The sequence below is a fragment of the Molossus molossus genome, unplaced genomic scaffold (genome assembly GCF_014108415.1).
Source record: "Molossus molossus isolate mMolMol1 unplaced genomic scaffold, mMolMol1.p scaffold_m16_p_12, whole genome shotgun sequence".
NCBI lineage: Eukaryota > Metazoa > Chordata > Mammalia > Chiroptera > Molossidae > Molossus > Molossus molossus.
The window spans coordinates 77,558,180-77,579,678 of NW_023425347.1; the positions used below are offsets into that span (position 1 = coordinate 77,558,180).

A 21,499-nucleotide genomic window follows, 5' to 3' on the forward strand; every position below is an offset into this window, starting at 1 on the left:
TTTTCAACAAAAGTTTCTGGATCTATTATTATGATTCTATTAGGTAAATGTCAAATTTTATTTACATTTAAAGTTGGCATTTGAATCATTTTTAGTATGACTATTAAAACTATACAAATAATGATATACAGATTTTCATTGCCTTTTTTTCGGGGGGGATTATTCCTGAGGAATAGAGATACAGTAGAATTATCAAGTCAAAGGATCTGGACTGTTTTATTTATTATTATGTTTTAATCCTCACCCAAGGATATGTTTTTGATTTTTAGAGAGAGAGGAAAGGAGGGGGAGAAACATCGATATGGGAGAGAAACATTGATTGATTGCCTCCCGTATGCACTGATTGGGGGTCGAACCCACAACCTAACTATATGCCCTGACCAGGAATCCAACCCACAACCTTTTGGTGCATGGGACGATGCTCCAACCATCTGAGCCACACAGCCAAGGCTGGATTGTTTCATAGTCTTGTTATGTGAGGTGCTCTGTCACCATCCAGCTGGGTGAATCATTGATGACCCTGGGTCTCATTTTTCTCACTTGAAATATCTTCAAGGTCCCCTTCTGGTCTATGAGAATCTATGAATTTATTATCAGAAAATCTCTGGACTAATGTACTATATAATGAATAACATACGTTTACTTAATTGCACATAGAAATAGTGTTGTTTTAGCAAATAAGTTTTACTTTAGTCTCCTTTCATCTTCTCTGACTCAGATGCTTGTGTGTGGAAACGTCTAGCTTTATATGTATGTATTTTGTCATGAAGGAGTCATCAAAATATGATAAAAATATTTTTTGTTTTTATAGACAGAATATATCCAAGTCGGAAATTACTGACATGGTTCGCTCCTCCACTATCACAGTATCAGACAAAGCTCATATTTTGTCGATGCAGAAATTTGGACTGCGAGATACATTAGTGAAATCACATCTGGTGCAGAAAGAAGAGGATTATACTTATATCCAGAACTTCAGGTAGCTAACTGGGGCTTAGACTTTTTCGAAGGAAAATGATCGTTCAGCTCTCTGAAATGTAAGCACGTACCTCCACCCCAATACCCTGGATTTGGAAGTGAATCCTACTACAGAATCCTACTACAGAATCTCTCCCATCATTTTCTAAGGAAGAGTGATTTCTTTCACTGTTCATTAGCAGGCATTTATTCTGTGACTTTTCTGGCCAGGCACTGTGGTGGGTGTGGGACAGTGGGAGAGGCCCTGCTTGCAAATAGTTACAGAAATATTTGAAGAGCTGTATGGGTCCAAAAGAAGGAACGATATCCTGACATTGGTGTAGCCTTTGGTCATTCTGCGCCTTTGAAGAAAGACACTTAAATTGAACTTAATAAAACTAAGTTAGTGTTTGGTAATCTTTTTAGGTAGGATTATTGAAAGTTAACTGAATCAAGATTGCATGATTCTGCTAGGTCTTTTTAAAGTACTGCATTGCGACCATGAGACAAAGTAATATTGCTTCTAGGGATAGAAATAGTCAATTATGGTGAACACTGTTGTTGCTTTTCTTCTGAAAGTAATTACCAAGGTACTTTTTATTTCTGCAGCATACGCAGGGTAAAGAATCATTTTGTGGGTTACAGCTCTCTAATGGCTGTTAGAGCTAAGTACTCGGAATGTTCAGAGTAGGCCTGTACTGCTTGAAGTTATCACAAAAACAACAAATATCACAGCAGTCTGCAGTCATTGGTCTAGGTTAGATGTGACATTTCTTATGTGTTAAAATGTGTTTCCGTCGTCTCCATAGTCCTCTTGAGTGACTGATTGATTCTCTTTGGTAACAGGTTTTTCGTGGGAACATACAATGTGAATGGACAGTCCCCCAAAGAATGCCTCAGTCCCTGGCTAAGTCATGGTATCCAGGCCCCAGATGTATACTGTGTAGGGTGAGTGCTTCTCTTCCAGTCGTCTGTGCATTCTCAGAAACGTATCACTGTGGTTGAAGGGATGGGGACATCAATACAGGGGTGGGCGAAGTAGGTTTACAGTTTTCCATATGGAAACCAGTACAACAATTAATACATAATAATACAAGAATAAACTTGTTTTGCATACAACTGTAAACCTGGTTTTGCCCACACCCTACTTTTGCCCAGCCCCGTCTACACCTGAGTCTTCACAGCAAGTGAACGAATTGAAGAATAAATGAGCGTGTGCTTAAGGACAGCTGCTTCTCTGTCTGATGCTCTTCCTCATAGTAAACACATTCCTGGCATGATTCAAGCGACGCGCTTGGCATTGAAACGCTCGTATAGAATTTGTAGTACAGTCCTCTGTTAAAATCACTGTGCTTGGAACTGACTTTCATTACTTAGACAGTCAACACTCTGTTGGTCCGAAGCAGAAATATCTTTTGCCAGGGAAGGAAGGTTAGTTTATTTAAAAAAAAAAAAAAAAGAAAGAAAAAGTCAAAGAAAGACCCCCATCAGCCAGCCCTTTCTGTTTCACACTTACTATCCTCCTGCCACTATACTGGGCACTGTCGATGGGGAGGGGCAAAGCCGCCCGTGTGCTCAAGTGGAAAGACCTAGATAGACTTTGGAATGTATGTAGACCTAGGTTTGAACTCATTTGCCACCCGGTGCTTGTGTGAACTTGTGATCTCAGGTGTAAAGTGCAGACGCTTCCAACTCACAGGTTGGTCATGAAGAGGAAAAGGCTCGCCGCTTGTGAAGGCCCTGGTAAGTCCCTTAGCATTTCAACCTCGGCTCTAAGTGCTTGTTTTTCTTTCCTCTCAAGGGTCCTGCAGTTTAGCCAGAAAGCTAGGATTTACGAACCCAAACCAATCTGAGGGTGTGTCATCTCGCACGCCACCTTTCTCTACTGACTGCTTGCTTCTCTTACAGTTTCCAGGAGCTGGACCTGAGTAAGGAGGCCTTTTTCTTCCATGATACCCCAAAGGAGGAAGAGTGGTTTAAAGCTGTATCAGAGAGTCTCCATCCAGATGCCAAATATGCAAAGGTAAGAGAGGAGTCAGGGACGTTTGAATTTTAGGTTACCTTGCGGGGAAATTCTAAGACACAGTTTTACCTTTTCCCTAAGCCAGTCCTAATTACCCCTGAAAAGTTCTAGGTCCTTCAGAAGAGGCACCTGTGGGTGGGGAAGATGCAGGTTTGGGCACTTGTAAGCTGTTTAGGTTGTCAGTAGTGTGAGTGGAACAGGTGATTGTTCTGGGTCCTCATGTGGAGGAGATACATCAATACTCTCAGCCAGCTTTGAGGCCGATTTTCCTTTGGGGTATTTATTCCTGTTTTCCACTTCTGTTGAAGGCCATGGCTTGAATGTTTGGCTCTGTTTTCCAGGTGAAGCTCATCCGACTGGTTGGGATTATGTTGCTGTTATATGTCAAACAGGAACATGCAGCGCACATCTCAGAGGTGGAAGCTGAGACCGTGGGGACAGGAGTCATGGGGAGGATGGTGAGTTCTCCGCGGTATGTTTGGCACACTGAGGGCCTTGATCCCTACGGTTTTGGCCCCACTTCTCATGACACCTTGACTGTATGTGTCCCAGTTTGAGGATGCTGGTATTTATCAATTAATTGTACCCTCACGCAGGACTAGATTGAGCAGACCATTTACAACTTGTATTTTAGGGAATTGCTGGCTGATCTGCTCAACAAGTATGGGTCCTCGTGTTTACTCCACACTAGAGCCTCTAGTTTATCCTCCCATTTAATCCATGCAATAGGTTACAGAAACTCACAAAGGAAAAGAAAGAATTTTGATGAAGATTTGCAATTTCCTCTTCTTGAGGCAATTTTTTTTTCATTGCACACCTAAGGATATTTTTTCTGTTTCTTTTTAGAGAGTGAAGGGGAAAGGGTGGGGGGGGGGGAGAGAGAAACATCGATGCGAGAGAGATACATCGATTGGTTGCCTCCCTCATGCCCCTGACCAGGGCCAGGGATTGAACCTGCAACCCAGGTACGTGCCCTAGACCAGAACTGAACCCCTGACCCTTCGGTACACCAGCCACTCTAACCACCAGCCAGGGCTGCTTCGTGAGACTATTAAAGTCCTGCTTTTAGGTTCTGTCTACTGCAAGAGCCGAGCTTCCTGTGGAGAAGGGAGAGCGTGTGGCTTTCTGTGATTCAGTGGAAAGTGGACTCAGCTTTGCCATGGCCTGGCTAGTTATTCTGCCTTCTTGGATTTGTTTCCTTACCTGTAAAATGCAGACCGTAACACTGCTTTACCTACCTCGCAGGGTGACTATGAAGACTAGTTAAGGGAAAACACTCTGGATGTTTGTGGGTGGCTGCCACAGTTCAGTTGTGAACCATTTCCTGGGTGCTCCTTTTCCTAGGGCAACAAAGGAGGCGTGGCGATCAGGTTCCAGTTCCACAACACCAGCATCTGCGTCGTGAATTCACACTTGGCAGCCCACACGGAGGAGTATGAGAGGAGGAACCAGGACTACAGAGACATTTGTTCTCGAATGCAGTTCTGTCAGACGGATGCAAGCCTTCCCCCTCTCACCATCAGCAAGCACGAGTGAGTCTGGGCTTCTCCCCCAAAACAGGCCACGACGCCCGGTGTGCCGAGTTGTGGGCTCTGTCTCATTAGGGAGGTGACGGGGGAGGCTGCTCACTGCCGGCGTGGGAACGCAGAGCCAATTTTCGGTTACACGAGGAGCCTTGGAAAGGTTTAGTTTCCTAACTTACCATCTGGCAGATTTTAATACAGGTGTGCCTTGAAAGCAACGGAAGGGTGAGCATCTCAACTCCAGGTTTTAGAAGTATGTCTTAGGATGTTATACATCTGCTCTGTGCAGAAGCACATGTTATAGAGAATGGCTGCATGCGCCTGCCTTCAGTTAGTCTACACCTCAGCTTTATACAACTAGAGTTGCAGCTGCTTGGAACATCTTGTGCTAATTTTTGTCTATTCTCTTTATTTCGTTTATCTCTAAAACTTCCTATATGTCTAAATTCAAGGCATATTAGAATTTCAGACTTGAAAGTAACACTTCTTTCATAAAGAGGAAGAAGCCACTGGGGCCATGATGTCTGCCAGGGAGCGTACAGAGTCAAGCCTCTCGTCCTGCCTGCGGCCATGGTGGAACTGTCTTGAGCTCACTGGTGTCCTAGAAGCTGACAGGATGGCTTTCCTTCTCCAGGGACTCTAGCAGGGAGTGTGTCTTCCATTCTGCTAGACCGGCAGCATCCTAGTGTGTGAGGTTGCCACTTGCATGTCAATTTGTCTGCTTTTATTTTGGGGTGTGTGCACTGCTGTGCACATTTGGCCATGACATGGTTGTTGGCTTCTGATAGAGCAGAATTGGGCTTTGTGGGATGTACAGTGTCATCCAGGTGCATTCAGTTATCTTTTCCCCCAAAGCATCAGGTGTAGTAAAACACCTGTCACACTCAGCAAAAAGAGCCAACCGATGCTATGGCGGTAGTTAAACCCAGATTCTGCTATGAAGGTTGAGCTTTGTTTCAGAGTAACTCAGCTCGAGAAACAAAGGCCAAGAGTGTGCTTTGTGGACTGGAGTGTGTGTGGAGGCAGAGGCAGTATTGTGGCATCATCCAGTTTGGTGTCGCTGGATGATTGGCATGACTCCCAATGCTTGGTCTTTTTTTCCTCTTCCCAGGAACGAAGTACAGTACATTATTGTCTTGCTTTTAGAGCCTATTAGATTCTCTTCCCAACAGTACAAGAATAAAAGTCAAGGAGAATTCAAGGTGGTTTATAACGAACTTGGACCAAGATAGTTGACTAAGCAGCATGTTACATGTGGTTTTTTTTGTTTTTTTTTTTTTTAATCCTCACCCGAGGACATTTTTCCATTTTTTTTGTTCAGGTAGAGCGGGAGGGAGATAGAGGAACAGAGAGAGAGAGAGAGAAACATCGACGTGAAAGGGACACATCGAGTGGCTGCCACCCGCACGACCAACCAGGGCCGGGGACAAACTGCAACCGAGGCACGCGCCCTTAGCGGGAACCGAACCTGGGTCTCTCAGGACCGCAGGCCGACGCTCTAACCGCTGAGCCAAACCGGCCAGGGCTACATGTGGTATTAAATGGGATGACGAGAGAGAGATTTCCTGAGCAGCTGAGTCACTTCCACACCCAGCTCCCAAGAGGCTGAGCCTCAGGGGCCTTCTATGCGAAGCCCACTGGATAAGACGGGTAAAGTCCTACTAAACCCTGTGACCTTTGTGCTCTGTCCTCACAGTGTGATCTTGTGGCTGGGGGACCTCAACTACAGGATAGAAGAGCTGGATGTGGAAAAAGTGAAAAAGCTCATCGAAGAGAAGGCCTTTCAAACCCTGTATGAGTATGACCAGGTACAGATGGCCACCTGTGTCCTCTCAGGCAGCTGTCCCCAAACTGTGAGGGCATAGAAAAGCCTGGCTTCCCAACTCAGCCTCTTCCTCCTCGGCTTGGGAGGTTTCCCAGAGGACCTGATGTCCAGTCACATCTTTCTTTCATCTGCATTTCTCTCTTCCATAGCTGTCTCCCCACTGGCTTGTCCCGTGAAGTGCCTTGTCTGCCTTGGGAGCAGGACTGTGGTCTCTCTCCCTCCCTCCCTCCCTCCCTCCTTCCCTCTTATATGTGCTCATTCATTCATTCATTCAAGTTGGGACTTAGGGGCTACCAGACTTCACATAAATAAGATACTTGGTATATTTAAAATTATCTTCTAATGTTTTAAAATATGCTTGCTTTCTGTTCCCATATCCTTCTCCTCCCGACACTGGTCCAGTGTGAATGGCAACTCTTTTTCCTGAGTGGCTTCTTCACTTCCAATGGGACTCAGTTCTGTAACCTGTTTTTCTGCCACCGTTGTTTGGGTTAGCATTTCTGTCTCAGAGCATGAGCATTTCACAGGACAAGAGAAATCAGTTTCTGACTTCCTTCAGGCTACTCCTCAATAGCTTTAAAAACGGTTCCAGGGTTCAGAATTGTTCGGAATGTTAAGGTCCTTTTTCTTTTTAGTCTGTATCCCCCTTTTAATAATCTTAGTATTCATTCATCTAAATCTTTCTGTTATCTTTTCCCCCCCTGTGTAGATCAATTGCAGGAAAAAACCTCAACTTTATGTCTTTCTTTATGGAATAATCTTTTTATTAACCTATGTTTTTTTGTCTGTAGCTGTTTTCTTTGGTAACTTACTTTTATTCTCTTTAATACCCATTTCAGCATTCTATTCTACTCTACTCTACCCTATTCTATTCTATTCTATTCTATTCTATTCTATTCTATAACTGTCTGTTTATTGCCATGGTACTCTGGACTGAGGCATTCTAATTTTCCTGGGAGTTTAATACTCATCTCATCTTGCCTTCTTTTCTAGTCTTTCCTCAAGTAATAGTACCTGTTTTGGGTGTCCTCTGCTTTCCAGCTGGTTTTAAGGTCAATATATATCCATTCAAGAAGCATCAGCTTACCTTAATACCTAAATGTTTACTATTGATTGTTGCTTTTTCTTTAATAGTTTATATTAGGAATTCACATGTTGGGGAATTTGGCAACAGTTGTCTCCTACATTAGAGCTGACCGTTCTTTGCCAGTCCACTTAGTGCCCAGTGGGTGCTGGGGGCTAGGCAGGAGCACCTGTGTTTCCATCTCTTGCTGAGAGTGTGATCTGGAAGGAACTAACTCCTAGAGTTAGTGCACTAGGAAGGATGCTATTTATCGTAATGTGTCAGGCACTGTTCTAAGTTGACAGTTCATTTTTCCAACAATCCTGTGAAGCAGATTCTATTGTAAGTCCAAAATTTACAGATGAGAAAATCAAGGCGCATAGCTTCCTTCAGTTCATATAACTAACTGGACAAGCTTCTTTTAAAAGTGGCTTTTAATTTAAATTTAAATTTAAATCATAATTGGTTTGGTGTATTTCTACTATATATTTCTACATACATGGAAGTTCCCCGTTGCTTTTTGGACTGTATCTTTCCAGACCGTGTTCTATTCAATTTTATCTCTCTGTATAATTGAAACAACTGTGTTACACAGGTGAAGTGTTTGATATCTAGAAGGGAAAAATTGTTGGTACCTAATCCTCTTAGGGACATCTCAGTAAGATGGTACTCAGGCCCCTTGGATTTAGATTACTCTAAAAAAGTGCCTTAAAAACTGTATAACAGGTACCTTTTCCTAGAAGTTAGTTAACTCAAGATCTTCCATACAGTATACAGATGATGTGTTGTGGAATTGTGCACCTGAAACCTATATAATTTCATTAACCAGTGCCACCCTAATAAAGTTAAAAGGAAAAAAATAAAATGTAAAACTATAAGACTAAATAAAGATCTTACAGAATAGCTTTTTCATGGGCCTTTTCCTTTGAGTTAGGGTTCGAATTTCAAATTGATTTTTTTCCCTTCCGTCCTTTTGTATAGCTAAAAACTCAGGTGGCTGCAAAGGCTGTCTTTGAAGGCTTCACAGAAGGCGAGCTCACATTCCAGCCCACCTATAAATATGATACTGGCTCCGATGAGTGGGATACCAGGTAGGAAAGAGGTTGCTTCAGGGGATCGAGCAAATGGAAACCCAGAAATTTAGGGAAGCACTTGCCCTCATGGACCTAAAAAGAAGAAGATAGGTTTACTGTGACCTTTTCTCCATGTTATGTACTCTGGTTGAACATTTTCTGTCAGTATCTGCTCATTAAGCAACCTGCCTTCCTCCATGTTTTCTTTTTGACTGCTTTAGCCGTTGGCTCCATAGTAATTCTTGTGACTGATTTACTTTTAAGCTATGCTTGGGGTGGTAAGATGATTCCAACTAACTTAGGTTGTACTAGGTCATTGAATAGTAGTTCGTATATTTTATTAGTGCCTATGGTATGCCACACCCTATTCGATACATTTTACTTGTATTATCTCATTTAATCTTTTCAGCAACCTGTAGAAATAGGTATGATTATCATTCTCACTTTATTTTCTAATCCTCACCCAAGGATATTTTTCCATTTATCTTCAAATAGAGTGGGAGGGAGAGAGAGGAAGAGAGAAACATCGATATGAGAGAGACACATTGATTGGTAGCCTCCCGCACGACCCCAACCAGGGCCAGGACCGAACCTCAATGGAGGTATGTGCCCTTGACCAGAATCGAACCCACAACTCATTGGTCCACGGGCCAATGCTATAACTGCTAAGCCAAACCGGCCAGGGCTATTATTCTCACTTTATAGATCAGGGAACGGAGGCATTAAAAAATTAAAGAGCCTTCCAGGCAGGCAAGTATAGAGCCAGGATTTGAACCCAGGCAGTAGGAATTCAAAGTTTGTTTTAGCCACCATCTTGTAAGAACCATAGAGTACTTACTGACAGATTGTCTTTTGACTCACTTCATCCTCCTAGGAGGCTAAAGAGCAGGGAGTCATTCTGAAGTTTTGGATGATACACAGGATACATGTTAGATCTTGGTGAACCCAGATAGTTCCTAACCTCTCAGATCACTGGGCAGCATGGACTGGAAGGCTCTGCCCAGTCATCCCCTAGCTGAGCCAGGGTGCTATCCAGGCAGTGGGTGCTGCTGTGCCTGTGAAGGCCCCCAGTGTGGACTTTGCATTTCAGTGAGAAGTGTCGTGCTCCTGCCTGGTGTGACCGGATCCTCTGGAAAGGGAAGAACATTACCCAGCTGAGTTACCAGAGCCACATGGCCCTGAAGACCAGTGACCACAAGCCTGTCAGCTCAGTGTTTGATATTGGGGTAGGTGGGCAGCTGATGCCTGTTGTAATCGTTCTGTAGGGAATAATAGGTTCCCACCACCGGGACCGCCTTTGTCTTTCTGGTGTCTTCCTCCTCCCTTGAGTGTGATGAAGCTCTTTTAAAAACTGTTTTAATTTCAATTTAATTCGTAATTGCTTTGATGTCCTACTACTACATGCTTCTGCATACAGGGAAGTCCCTCTTTACTTTTTGGACTGTATCTTTCCAGACCTTTTTCCGTGCATTTGCAAATGTGTGTCAGTATTCTGTAGATAACATAGATGATGTTTTTAGAGCCTTTTCCATTTTTGTAAAAGAGATTGTATTATGCATGTTGTTCTGAGAATATCTTTTTCCCCCCACTGACTGCATCTCAGGAAATCTTTACATGACACCGAAGGCAGGGCTCCCTTGATATTTCTAAAGGCTTCAAAATACTCCACAATATGGATGAACCATAAATGTATATATTGATGATCATTGAAGTTGTTTCCAAAGTTTTGCTGTTACATACAGTGCTGTGGTGACCACCCTGCAGTATATCTTTGTGTGCCAGTGTATTTCTATGGAATGAAATCCCTAGAGGTGAAGTTAGTGGTTCAATGAAAAATTTAGTTTACATTTATTAGATTTTGCTAAATTATTCTCTCAACAATTTTTACCATTTTACACTTCTGCCAACCATGTAGGAGCTTATTTTCCCACACCCTGGCCAGTCTTTTAAATTTCTACCAACACAGTGAGCCAAAAGAAGAAGATACTTTATTATTTTAGATTACATCTCCCTGATTACTAGTGAAGTTGAACATCTTTTCATTTATTCCCTGTTTGTATCTCTTCTTCGGTGACTTCTGTGTTTCCCTATATTATCAATTCTTAAGGGTGCAGGTCGAGGCATGTCGGAATCCATGAGGGTGTGGGTGGTTTGAAAAAAGTCTAATGAATGTTATAATTAAAGTTTTATTATTGGAAAGTGACAAAAGTTGTGTTTATAATTCAAAATACAGAAGGGAAAACCTGACAAAATCTTGGCTGCTGGAGCACAGTTAAAAAAGCTTGAGAAATGCTTTTTTAATGGAAATGCTGCTTTAAATCAAAGCTCTAGAGAAGTTTCTCACTGCAGGCCTTTTGGCAGCAGCAAGCAAAGTAGAGCCAGGCACTGAGCATCTCTCAGCCGTGGTCCTGAGACCAGGGGGTACTGCCACCTGGCTTTCATCCGAATCTTTTTGCCATCAGGAAGCAGTTGACTCTACCACAAGCTGTGCCTCTGGGGGACCCTTCTATGTCTATTATTGATTGGATTCTTTGTTAATTAATTAAATCTATTTAGTCTCCACTTTCTATACTGAAAGAGAGGAAATGGGCAGAAGCTGTGGCACTCAGCCGCGGATGTTTCCTTCCAGGTGAAGGTTATAAATGAAGAGCTTTACCGGAAGACTCTGGAGGAGATTGTTCGCTCCCTGGATAAGATGGAAAACGCCAACATTCCTTCTGTGTCTCTCTCCAAGCGAGAGGTAGGAAGGATGCGTTAAGAAAATTAGCATCAGGCTCTTCTAGTCATAGAGCTTAAATTTCATCTACTAGGACTCAGAGTCCCAGGAGGTACTCACCAGACTTCTGGATCCTTCTAGATAGTGGGTCTGATGATGCTAGCTGAGAAGAGAGGGGTTGTTGGTTTAGATTTTGTTCATCTCCTGATCTTCTAAACCACAAACCTTTAACCTTTTGTGGCTTATAGATTTCACCCACACATGGGCCATCTATGAGTTAAATAATGGCATAGGTGATTCAAAATGTGTTTTGTTTGATTTGAGAGTAACTGGTGTGTATTCTTGCACTGTGTTTATTTTCCTACTGATGTTTTGCTTTGAGATAAAATTGAGTCCGAATTTCTTGGGTAGGCTTTAGTTGATGGTAGGGAAGGCAGTGGGAGAAGTCAGGTTAGGGCTAAGGATTTTTCATGAAAGAGCCACAGCATTCAGAATTGACAATACCAAGAAGTCAAACAAACGGAGATTTATGGGGAGAGTCTTTTTAATACTATAGATGTCTAGCTACTTGGAAGGATAAGCTGGGTCTTCATATTTGGGAATTTGTGAAGGATATTTTGGAAATGGCCTTTGGGTATAGAAGATGTAAACTTTGATTCCTTCAGGAAATTTATTTATAAAACAACATGAGTTCTCTGAGTTTTGGGGTTTCTGGGTTAAACACAGACAGTGGGTCTTTTGTGGTCGCTATGGCCTCCCAGGTAAATACTTATAGCAAAACACGATTTGCAAGCAGCAAGGATTGCCCACTTGGGTGTCTGGACAGGTTGCCGAAAAGAGGACACTGGTCTGACAGGTCCCGGGCTTGTTCCTAGTTCTGTTTTCAGGATGTGAAGTACATGCAATTGCAAGTGGAATCCTTCAAAATTCATAATGGACAAGTACCCTGTCAGTTTGAATTTATCAACAAGCCTGATGAAGATTCTTACTGTAAGCAGTGGCTGAATGCCAACCCCAGTAGAGGGTTCCTACTGCCAGGTAAGACCTCCGTTCCCAGGTTCTTAGTGGTTTAGGGAACACTCCACCCAATCTTTGCTCATTTTCCTGAAATAAGCTTTTTGTTTCTGAGTGTTTTGTTGTCTGGTTGAAACTTTTTAAAAGTCCTGTGGCCCTGGCTGGTTTGGCTTAGCAGTAGAGCATCAGCCCCCAGACCAATGAGTCCCAGTTCAATTCCAGCCAAGGGCAGGTACCTCGGTTGTGGTTCATCCCCAGCTCTGGTTGGGATCTTGCGGGAGGCAGCCAGTCGACGTGCCCCGCTCACGTCGATGTTTCTCTCTTTCTCCCTTTCTCTCCCTCTCTCTATCTGAAGATAAATAGAAAAATATCCTCGGGTGAGGATTAAAAAAAAAAAAAAAAAAAAGTCCTGTGGATGAATCATCTATAAGTAAAATAAAAAATAGTAAGGAGCATGAGTTCAGCTTCAGAAGCATGCTCAGTCATGTATTTGTTCCATAATTTCACAGAAAGAGAAAAACCTAAGATTGCTGTGAAGCAGGTGCTGCTGTTAAAAGAACCATTTTTAGTCTTTGCTGGGTGGCTTAGTTGGTTGGAGCATCGTCCCATACACCAAAAGGTTGCGGGTTTGATTTCCGGTCAGGGCACATACCTAGGTTGCATGTTCAATCTCCATTCTCGGCGTGTATGGGAGGCAACCGATCGATGTTTCTCTCTCTTTCTTCCTTTCTCTCTCTCTGAAATCAATAAAATTATATTCTCGGGTTAGGATTAAAACAAAACAAAACAACTATTATTATTGTCTGCCTCACCATAATCAACTTCCAAGTAGCTGCTCTTGAAGGGAAAGATAATAAGGTGGCAACCCAAAAATTATATCTGGCCCTGGAATGTACTATCCGAATTGTCCCCCCAACTTCTCTGCACTCCGCCTTGTGCTACGTGGCAGAGGGATTAAGCCTGTTTTGTAGACAATTCACAGGCTGATAGTTTCACTATATTTTCTACTGGATCAAGTGTCTTCCTCTGACCTTGCTCAAGGCTAGGTCTTTGTTCCAGTGTCTTCATAATTACTGATTTGAGCTGTGCTACTTAGGACTTGAATTTGTTACCTATTCACGTTTTGCTTTGTTATTTTCGTATTCCCACGTGGATTATAAACTCTGCTCATGTGTCTCCTGGGTGCTGAGCATATAAATACTTGTTGGTCGGCTCTTATTTCCTTTTATTTTCTTTCCCTAACCCTTTAAGCCTGACTCTTCCCCCTCTATCTCCTTTCCCCCTTTTCTCTTGGCCTCCCACTTGCCAACATTCCGTTTTACATTTTTCTTCAGATTCTGTCGTTGAGATCGAATTGGAGCTGTTTGTAAATAAGACCGTGGCTACAAAGCTCAACTCGGGTGAAGACAAAATTGAGGACATTCTCGTTTTGCACTTGGACAGGGGAAAGGATTACTTTTTGTCTGTGTCTGGCAACTACCTGCCCAGCTGTTTTGGATCCCCCATTCATACACTGTGCTACATGAGGGAGCCAATCTTGGACTTGCCTCTTGAAACTATTAGAGAGCTGGTGAGTCACATGCCACAAGGAAATGTCTAGTCCTGTGCAGCAGCCACGTCAGTCAAACAAGATATTCCTATGCCCACCTTCCCAGAGATCCGAAACTTCTTCAGCCTCCCTAGAGCTGGCTTCCTGTATCATTACATATTGCTGTGTAGCAAACCACCCTGAAATTTTAATGGTTGAAAGCAACAAATTATTGCTTCTCCTGACTGCGAGTGTCCTGTGTGCCTCTTCTGCTGGTCCTGCCCAGCCTCATTTGTGCAGTTGCAATCAGATGGTGGCAAATTGTGACGCCAGCCCAGATTCCAGTGGGGGGAAGAGACCCCACCACTTGATGGGAAAAGCTGCAAAATGGTGTGGCCGTGTTTTTCGGTCTTTCATACACAGTGCATTAGAGAAACTCAGCTGTGGATATGATGATAATGAAGGTTCCCTGGCCCATTATACTATATTTAGTTTATTTGTTTTAAACATCACTTGGTAGTCTGTCATCCCAAACTAAATTTTCTGAGATCTCAGAGGCTCCTAATACAAGGGAACTAGTTTGGAGCAGATTTATGGTATGTATGCTCCCCGCACCTATGCATTTTTTAATTTAGGTACTCTCTAACACCATCCTCTCCATTATACAGATGAAAACAGAGGGTCCATAAGGAGAGTGACTTGTCACTGGTCACATGGCTAGTTAACAGTGAACCTGGACCTTGCATTCAGGTTTTTGGACTCCGAACTGTGTGCTCTTTTCACGGGCCACTGTCTTTCTAGTTTTGACAGTGGAATGCTGTAGGCAGTATTTTTTCCTAAGAAGTTGATGCATATTTTTACCTGATTCATTGACACTTCCTACTATAATCCACTCCCAGTTCTCAGAAATTACCTTAGTACTTTGTGCCACCTGAGTTCATTTTTGACTGTGGAATGTTTGCTTAGGGGCATTGAAATGCTTCCCTTCTTCCAAGGGTTTGCTGTCCCCACATCAGGCATTCTGAAGCCAGCCTGGCACAAGTTCCATTGGTGGGCCTTCTTATGCTTTTTTTTTTTTTTTTTTGGTACGTGCCCCTAGCGGGAACCGAACCCAGGACTCTCTGGTCCGCAGGCTGACACTCCAACCGCTGAGGCAAACCGGCCAGGGCTTTTATGCTTTTTATTTCTTTTCAGACTCTGATGCCCCTCAGGACTGAAGGTGATGGTAGCCAGTTGGAGAACCCCATGGAAATCCCCAAAGAGCTTTGGATGATGGTTGATTACCTGTACCGAAACGCTGTCCAGCAGGTGGGTGGTGCTTCCGTCCTCAGACGTGACTGAGGCCAGGCTGCCTTGAGAAAGAGCATCAGCCCCAACAACTTTTAGCGTACGAAGCTTTTACTCCAGAGAACCCGTGGAAAGCTGTTCTTCCCTCAGGGAGTGAATGAGGGACAACCAGGTTCATGTTTCATACCCTTGTGGCATCATTATATTACATAGAGCACTTGATTGTCCCCGAGGGAAGCAGCCTTACACGGGATGGCTTCCCAGCACTGCATGTTCCCTCCCTGGCCTCTGGGGTCGCCCAAGTAGAAAGCCATCTGGAGACTTCTCAGGCTGTCAGCCTCCTATCCCTTTCAGGAACTCTCCCCAGCTTTTGGGAATGGGAGGTGCTAACTTGTAGACAAGCCAGACAGAGGCAGGAGACCAGATGGAATTCCCGGGCCGTGAGTCAGGGGGCCTGCTTTCTAGAGTGACTTGGGCAACTTTCATTGAGATCAGATTGGCTAGTTTCACTGATTCATTTATGCAGGTCCCAGGGAGACCAAGCCATATATATTCTTATGATATTCTCTTTCACTTTTTTCCTTCGCATTTATTAAATGTTGCAATGTACCAAACATTATTCTAAGTGTTTTACAATATTGCCTCATTTAGTTCTCAGAAAGGTATAAATAACTTGCTCAAGGCCCCAAAGCTGATAAATGGGCAGGACTGGGATTTGAACTCAGGGAATGTGGCTATAGAAGTCACATTCTTAAGTACCAAGCTCTTCTACATTCTCTGTAGAATTATTTTCAAGTGTAACTTTTGAGCAGTACATACAATATGTTTATTATTAACACAGTTGGATGGCATTAAATCATTTTATAAAATAAATTAATAGAAAGTCCCCTAGGACTTCTGGAAATACCTTTATTGCCATAATCTTGTTTTTCATAAAGCACTGAGCTGCCTTTTAGTTTTCTTCATTTTATAAGTCATATAATTTCTTCAGATTTTTCTTTTTCTGGTTGATCCCTCTATAACACGGCAGGAAACAGCTGCTTTTAAGTTTTCCCTTATGTTGGATCTTACTGTTGTGTATTCTGTGCCCTAGCCATAGTTTTATAATAGATGTCTTATCGCTCTGAAGACGTGTTGTGGGAGGACGCCTGGGAAGGCCTGCACGATACACTAGCCATACCAGCCTAGATCAGATCGTCTACCAGGGTGACTCAAAGGCCTCAGACTACACTGCTGCTTTTTGTTCTCTGCTGGCAATACATTTCTAGGTCAGGAAATCATTGCTGGTTTTCTGAGAATATAATTACTTTGTGACTTTCTTCCCTTTTGCAGGAAGATCTGTTTCAACAGCCGGGCCTGAGGTCGGAATTTGAGCAAATAAGGGACTGTTTGGATACTGGAATGATTGATACCCTTGATACCTTCTGTATCCTTTGTGTGTGTGTGTGAATATGAGTAAGAAAGGTGAGAAAAAGGAAAGATTAATATTTTAAAGCTCAAAATAATATTGAGTCCTCAGCTGTCATGTTTCTCTTACTTAAAGTTTGCATAGAGAAGACTTTACACCTTTAAGCAACCAAATATAGTAGGAACTCAGGAGGGCCCAACTAAGCTGACAGTGTGGCCCCTTCAAGATCCCAGGCAGGCAGCACGTCTGGCCTGTGCTCGCTTCTGGGCCTTTTCCTAACCACAGGCAGCAGCATCACCACCTGTTCCTTAACGATGGGCCACAAGCCCCTAGCAATCATTCTGTAGCCGAAGCCTTGCTGCTCTTCCTGGAGAGCCTGCCAGAGCCCGTCGTCTGTTACAGTGCCTACCATAACTGCTTGGAGTGTTCTGGCAACTACACAGCAAGTAAACAGGTGAGGGGAAGTGCTGAGCTTCAGCGTGCACATGTTGTAGCCTCAGGCTTCACGGGGCCTGGGAGAACAGAGTGGTCACAGCCCCTCACACACGATGTGTTAGAAACTCACCTCCTGTATCTTTCCTTCCCAAACCTGTTTTTCGTCTCATGTCCCTTTTTCTCTTAATGGCATCAGACTTAATTGCAGTGACTCAACCCAGAAACCTGAGTCATTTCTAACTCCTCCACATCTCACCTCCCACATGCCCAGTCCCCTTGATCTATCCCCCGTCTTCTTTCTCCCATTCTCATTACACTTTTCTTGGTCCAAGGCCCTCACCCAGGTTCTCCCTCTCCTGATTTGGTTTGTGTACTGCCATTAGATTGTGTTCTAAAGCTCTCATCACATTACTGTTTGTTAAGGACCATACTTGGCTTTCCATGGCCAATTAATTATTTTATTTTCTTTTTTTAAATATTTTTTCCTTTTATATATATATATTTTTTAATCCTCACCCAAGGATATTTTTCTATTTATATTCATATAGAGTGGGAGGGAGAGAAAGGGAGAGAGAGAAACATCAACGTGAGAAAGACACATTGACTGGTTGCCTCCCGCATGACCTGGACCAGGGCCAGGGATGAACTGAAACCGAGGTACATGCCCTTGGCTGGAATTGAACCCACGACTCATTGGTCTGTGGGCTGATGCTCTATCACTGAGCCAAATCAGCCAGGGCTCTTTTTATTGATTTTTTTTTTTAGAGAGAGAGGAAGGAAGAGAGAGATAGAAACATCAATGAGAGAGAACATCAATTGGCCACCTCCAGCAATGCCCCCCACTGGGAATTGGATCCACAACCTGGGCACATGCCCTGACTGGGAATCGAACTGGTGACCTCTTGGTGCATGGGTCAACATTCAACCACTGAGCCACACTAGCTGGGCTATTTTCTTTTTTTTTTAAAAAAATGTTTATTGATTTTTTTTTTTTTAGAGAGAGAGAGGAAGGGAGAGAGAGAAATAGAAACATTGATGTGAGAGGGAAACATCGATTGGTTGCCTCCTGCACACCTCCTACTGGGGATCAAGCCAGCAACCCAGGAATTGAACCGGGACCTCTCAGTCCAAGGGACGACATTCCAATCCACTGAGCCACTCTGGCTGGGCATGATTTTCTTAAATATTCAAAACTTTGTGATCTACTCTAGTTGCTATTTAACAGGCCATAGCAGAATAATCTAGAAAACCTGCTAATAATACAGGTCCTAAGGTTTCACAGCCAGTGAATCAAAATCTCTTTTGGAATATATTTTGTACAAGCCTCCTAACTGATTCTGATATACACATAGCTGGAGTACTCACTGAATTCTAGCCTGTCCCTTCCAGGCTCAGCGCCTGCTCTCGCTGACAATGACTTCGCACAATGTGTCTATCTCCTTATCTCACTGTTTTCCTTCTCTTGCCCTTTTTTACACGTTCTTTTGCCCTAAGTACCCTAATCCTTACCTCTGCAAGTCCAATCTTGTCTTATATTCAAGATCCAAATAAAATGTCTTCTGTCCCCTTGTTTTTGGAGAGCACGTAGTTAGAAGTTTGATCTCTAATTTCACGTAACCCTTGATCTGTGCTTCTCTTTTGGCACTTGTGCCAAACAGTAAGTGATCGAGTTTTTCTGTGCAGTCCTACTCATGTATTTGGATCATATACTCACTTCCTGGAGTTAGTAGACACTTGACAAATAATTGAATTAACAAAATGATAAATCCCAATTCTGCCTCTTTCAGGTCATTTCTACTCTCCCCACATTCCACAAAAATGTCTTCCACTACTTGCTGGCGTTTTTGCAAGAGTTGCTAAAATCTTCAGAAAAAAATCACTTGGACGAGAACATTCTAGGTAAGTAGCCAAGTGTCTGCGGAAAGCGTCTCTGCAAACTGAGAGGCTCGTCATGAGAAATGTGATTGAGAAAGGTTCCAAGTCCACTGTAATAAAACTAAAGTCTCACGCTTTGGGGAAAGTTTACCCTCAAATAGTGTTTAAAGCAGAAAATTTGCTTTTGGGCACCCTTCCCCACTCCTGATAACACAAAGAATTAGTACCTTCTCTTGCTGAATCCTTTGTTTTCTGTGTTTTTCATGCAGCTAGCATATTTGGCAGCTTACTGCTTCGAAACCCAGCTGGTCACCAAAAGCTCGAAATGACAGAGAAAAAGAAGGCTCAAGAATTTATTTACCAGTTCCTCTGCAACTCACCCTGAGCCTCTGTCTTTTCTGTTTTACCTGAGGCAGCCAATTACCAGTCCCAGTTTCAGTTCAAGAGTGTCCTTAGGAGGATGTGAGGCCACTGGGAAGCAAGAGTGGCAACTGCCTGTTTCCTGAGCCCTGGCTATTCCCCCGGCCATGGCTATCACACTCAGTGCTGCTGTGAGTTGTGAGGACATGAGGGATCCACAATAAAACTGACAGTCGATGTTCAACTTTAGTTAATTTAACACAGATAGATCTCTATTATTTTTTTAAAGAGTTTTTTCAAATTGATTTTGAGAGAGAGGAAAGGAGAGGGGGAGAGAGAGAGAAAAACATCAACGTGAGGGTGAAATATTCCATGGGCCGCTGCCTGCATGTCCCCCACACCAGGGATCGAGCCTGCAACCTGGACATGTGCCCCAATTGGGAATCTAACTGGCAATCTTTTGGTGCACAGGACGACACCCAACCAACTGATTCACACTGGCCTGAGCTCTACTTTTTAAATTTTACAAATGTTTAAGTAATTGTGCGTCTTGTGCTCACTCAGCCTGCCTCCAGGGCATAGTCAGTGCCTTCCTGGAAGCCTGGGCTGAGCTCCCTATGATCAGATATTTGAACACACTTTGGAATTGAAAGGAAAATGAGTTGGACAGAAAGAATGCAAGTGGCAGCTGCTGGATAAACAGGTCACAGCCACTCAGATGCTTCCAGCACTCTGAGGACATGAGTATGTGTATGCAAAGTCTTCCCCTTTCCTGCTCACCTGAGGTGCAGTAACTCCGGCTGGCCAATCAGCCTCTGAAGTCAATACAGTGGTTTGAAAATGAAAATACTGAAGAAATTAGTGTTCTGGTTAAACAAGTGATATTTTTTTGGGCCAGCAAATCCTCTAAACTGTGTATGATGCATCCCCTCTCTCATATGTGTAATATATTTTAATGATAAATATGTTTTAAACAGTGGTGGTTTGTGTTTTTGTTTCTTAAGAGATGGCAGTTTTGTGCAGCTGGACCTTTGCAGTTTAAGCATTGGGGAAACTGGTCAGGGGCCAAAGAGATATTTGCCTGGCGTCTGGTGGGTACAGTCACTATTCACATTTTCCTCTTTTTTTGTTTTTTATTGATATTTTTAGAGAGAGAGGGAGAAAGAGATAGAAACATGGATATGAGAAACATCAATTGACTGCCTCCTGCACATCCCCTACTGGGGATCCAGCCTACAAACCGGACATGTGCCCCAAACAGGAATTGAATTGGACCTCTCAGTCCATGGGACAACTCTCAATCCACTGAGCCACACCTGCCGGGAGCTATTCACATTTTTCAAACAAGAGATAATACAGGCATGGCCTGAGCACCTTGATCCCTTTTCTAGTTAGTCTTTAGGGGTTGTTGCACTTCAAATATTCCATAGAAGTACCTTAGGGGAAAAACAGGCAGTGGCTGCTGGGAGGTTCTAACAGCTAGATCTTCCAGGGGTCTGGAAAAGATGGGAGCATAACTGCCCTGGCCTGTTTGGCTCAGCGATCAGAGCATCAGCCTGTGGACCGAAGAGTCATGGGTTTGGTTCCTGCTAAGGGTATGTACCTTGGTTGTGGTTTGTCCCCAGCCCCAGTTGGGGTTGTGTGGGTGGCGGCCACTCAATGTGTCTCTCTTGCATCAATGTTTCTCTCTTCCTCCCTCTCTCCCTCCCATTCTGTCTCAAGATAGATGCAAAAGTGTCCTCGGGTGAGGATTTTTAAAAAAAGAGCATAATGAAGGCATAATAAAAAATTGCTTCTTGTCTGGCTGGTGTGGCTCAGTGGTTGAGCATGGACCCCTGCACCAAAAGGTCGCTGGTTGGATTCCTGGTCAGGACATACGCCCAGGTTGTGGGCCTGATCCCCAGTGGGGGCATGCAGGAGGTGGCCAATCGATGTTCTCTCTCATTGATAGTTCTCTCTCTCACTGAAATCAATAAAGGGAAAAAAATTTTTTAGAAAAAAAAACACACGAAAATGGTTTCTTGGGCCCTGGAACGCCACTACGTAAAATAGTGTAAAATGTGATTTAGATAGAAGCCAATTTAACAGTAAGCCACAACCTTCGGACCAACTTAGGTAGGAGCCAGTAGGATGACAATTTGCACGGTGAAAGAAAGGAGGCGGCCAGTAGATGGCGTTGACCGGCCCTGGCGCGAGCACGGCTGGGAGCCGAGAGCCCGCAGCCTGGGGAAAGTTGGGGCAGCTGGGCAGGAGTGGTGAGGGGCTGGCGCTGCTTATGAGCGCATACTCGACGGGGAAGAGGCGGCGGCGTGCTCAGGCTGGGCGTGAATAGCCCCTAGTTCTGCCAGCTGGGCTCAATCTCCCTTTCTCGAACCCTCCCGCCTATATTAATTAACTTTGATGGGCGATGAG

The 21,499-nt window shown here is 43.6% G+C and overlaps 1 protein-coding gene across 1 annotated transcript in view; it reads left to right on the plus strand.

Moving 5' to 3' along the window:
* Positions 1-20,060, plus strand: part of INPP5B (inositol polyphosphate-5-phosphatase B) — a 48,994-nt gene extending 28,934 nt beyond the window's left edge. The window contains 16 exon segments of the mRNA XM_036256264.1: positions 812-979; positions 1,804-1,905; positions 2,866-2,980; positions 3,322-3,438; positions 4,325-4,512; positions 6,200-6,311; positions 8,373-8,482; positions 9,555-9,690; positions 11,094-11,204; positions 12,056-12,218; positions 13,529-13,764; positions 14,917-15,030; positions 16,342-16,435; positions 16,744-16,871; positions 18,640-18,751; positions 18,997-20,060. Of these exon segments, the coding sequence (XP_036112157.1) occupies positions 812-979; positions 1,804-1,905; positions 2,866-2,980; positions 3,322-3,438; positions 4,325-4,512; positions 6,200-6,311; positions 8,373-8,482; positions 9,555-9,690; positions 11,094-11,204; positions 12,056-12,218; positions 13,529-13,764; positions 14,917-15,030; positions 16,342-16,435; positions 16,744-16,871; positions 18,640-18,751; positions 18,997-19,112 (2,122 nt within the window). The 3' untranslated portion in view covers positions 19,113-20,060.
* The last annotated feature ends 1,439 nt before the right edge of the window (positions 20,061-21,499 follow it).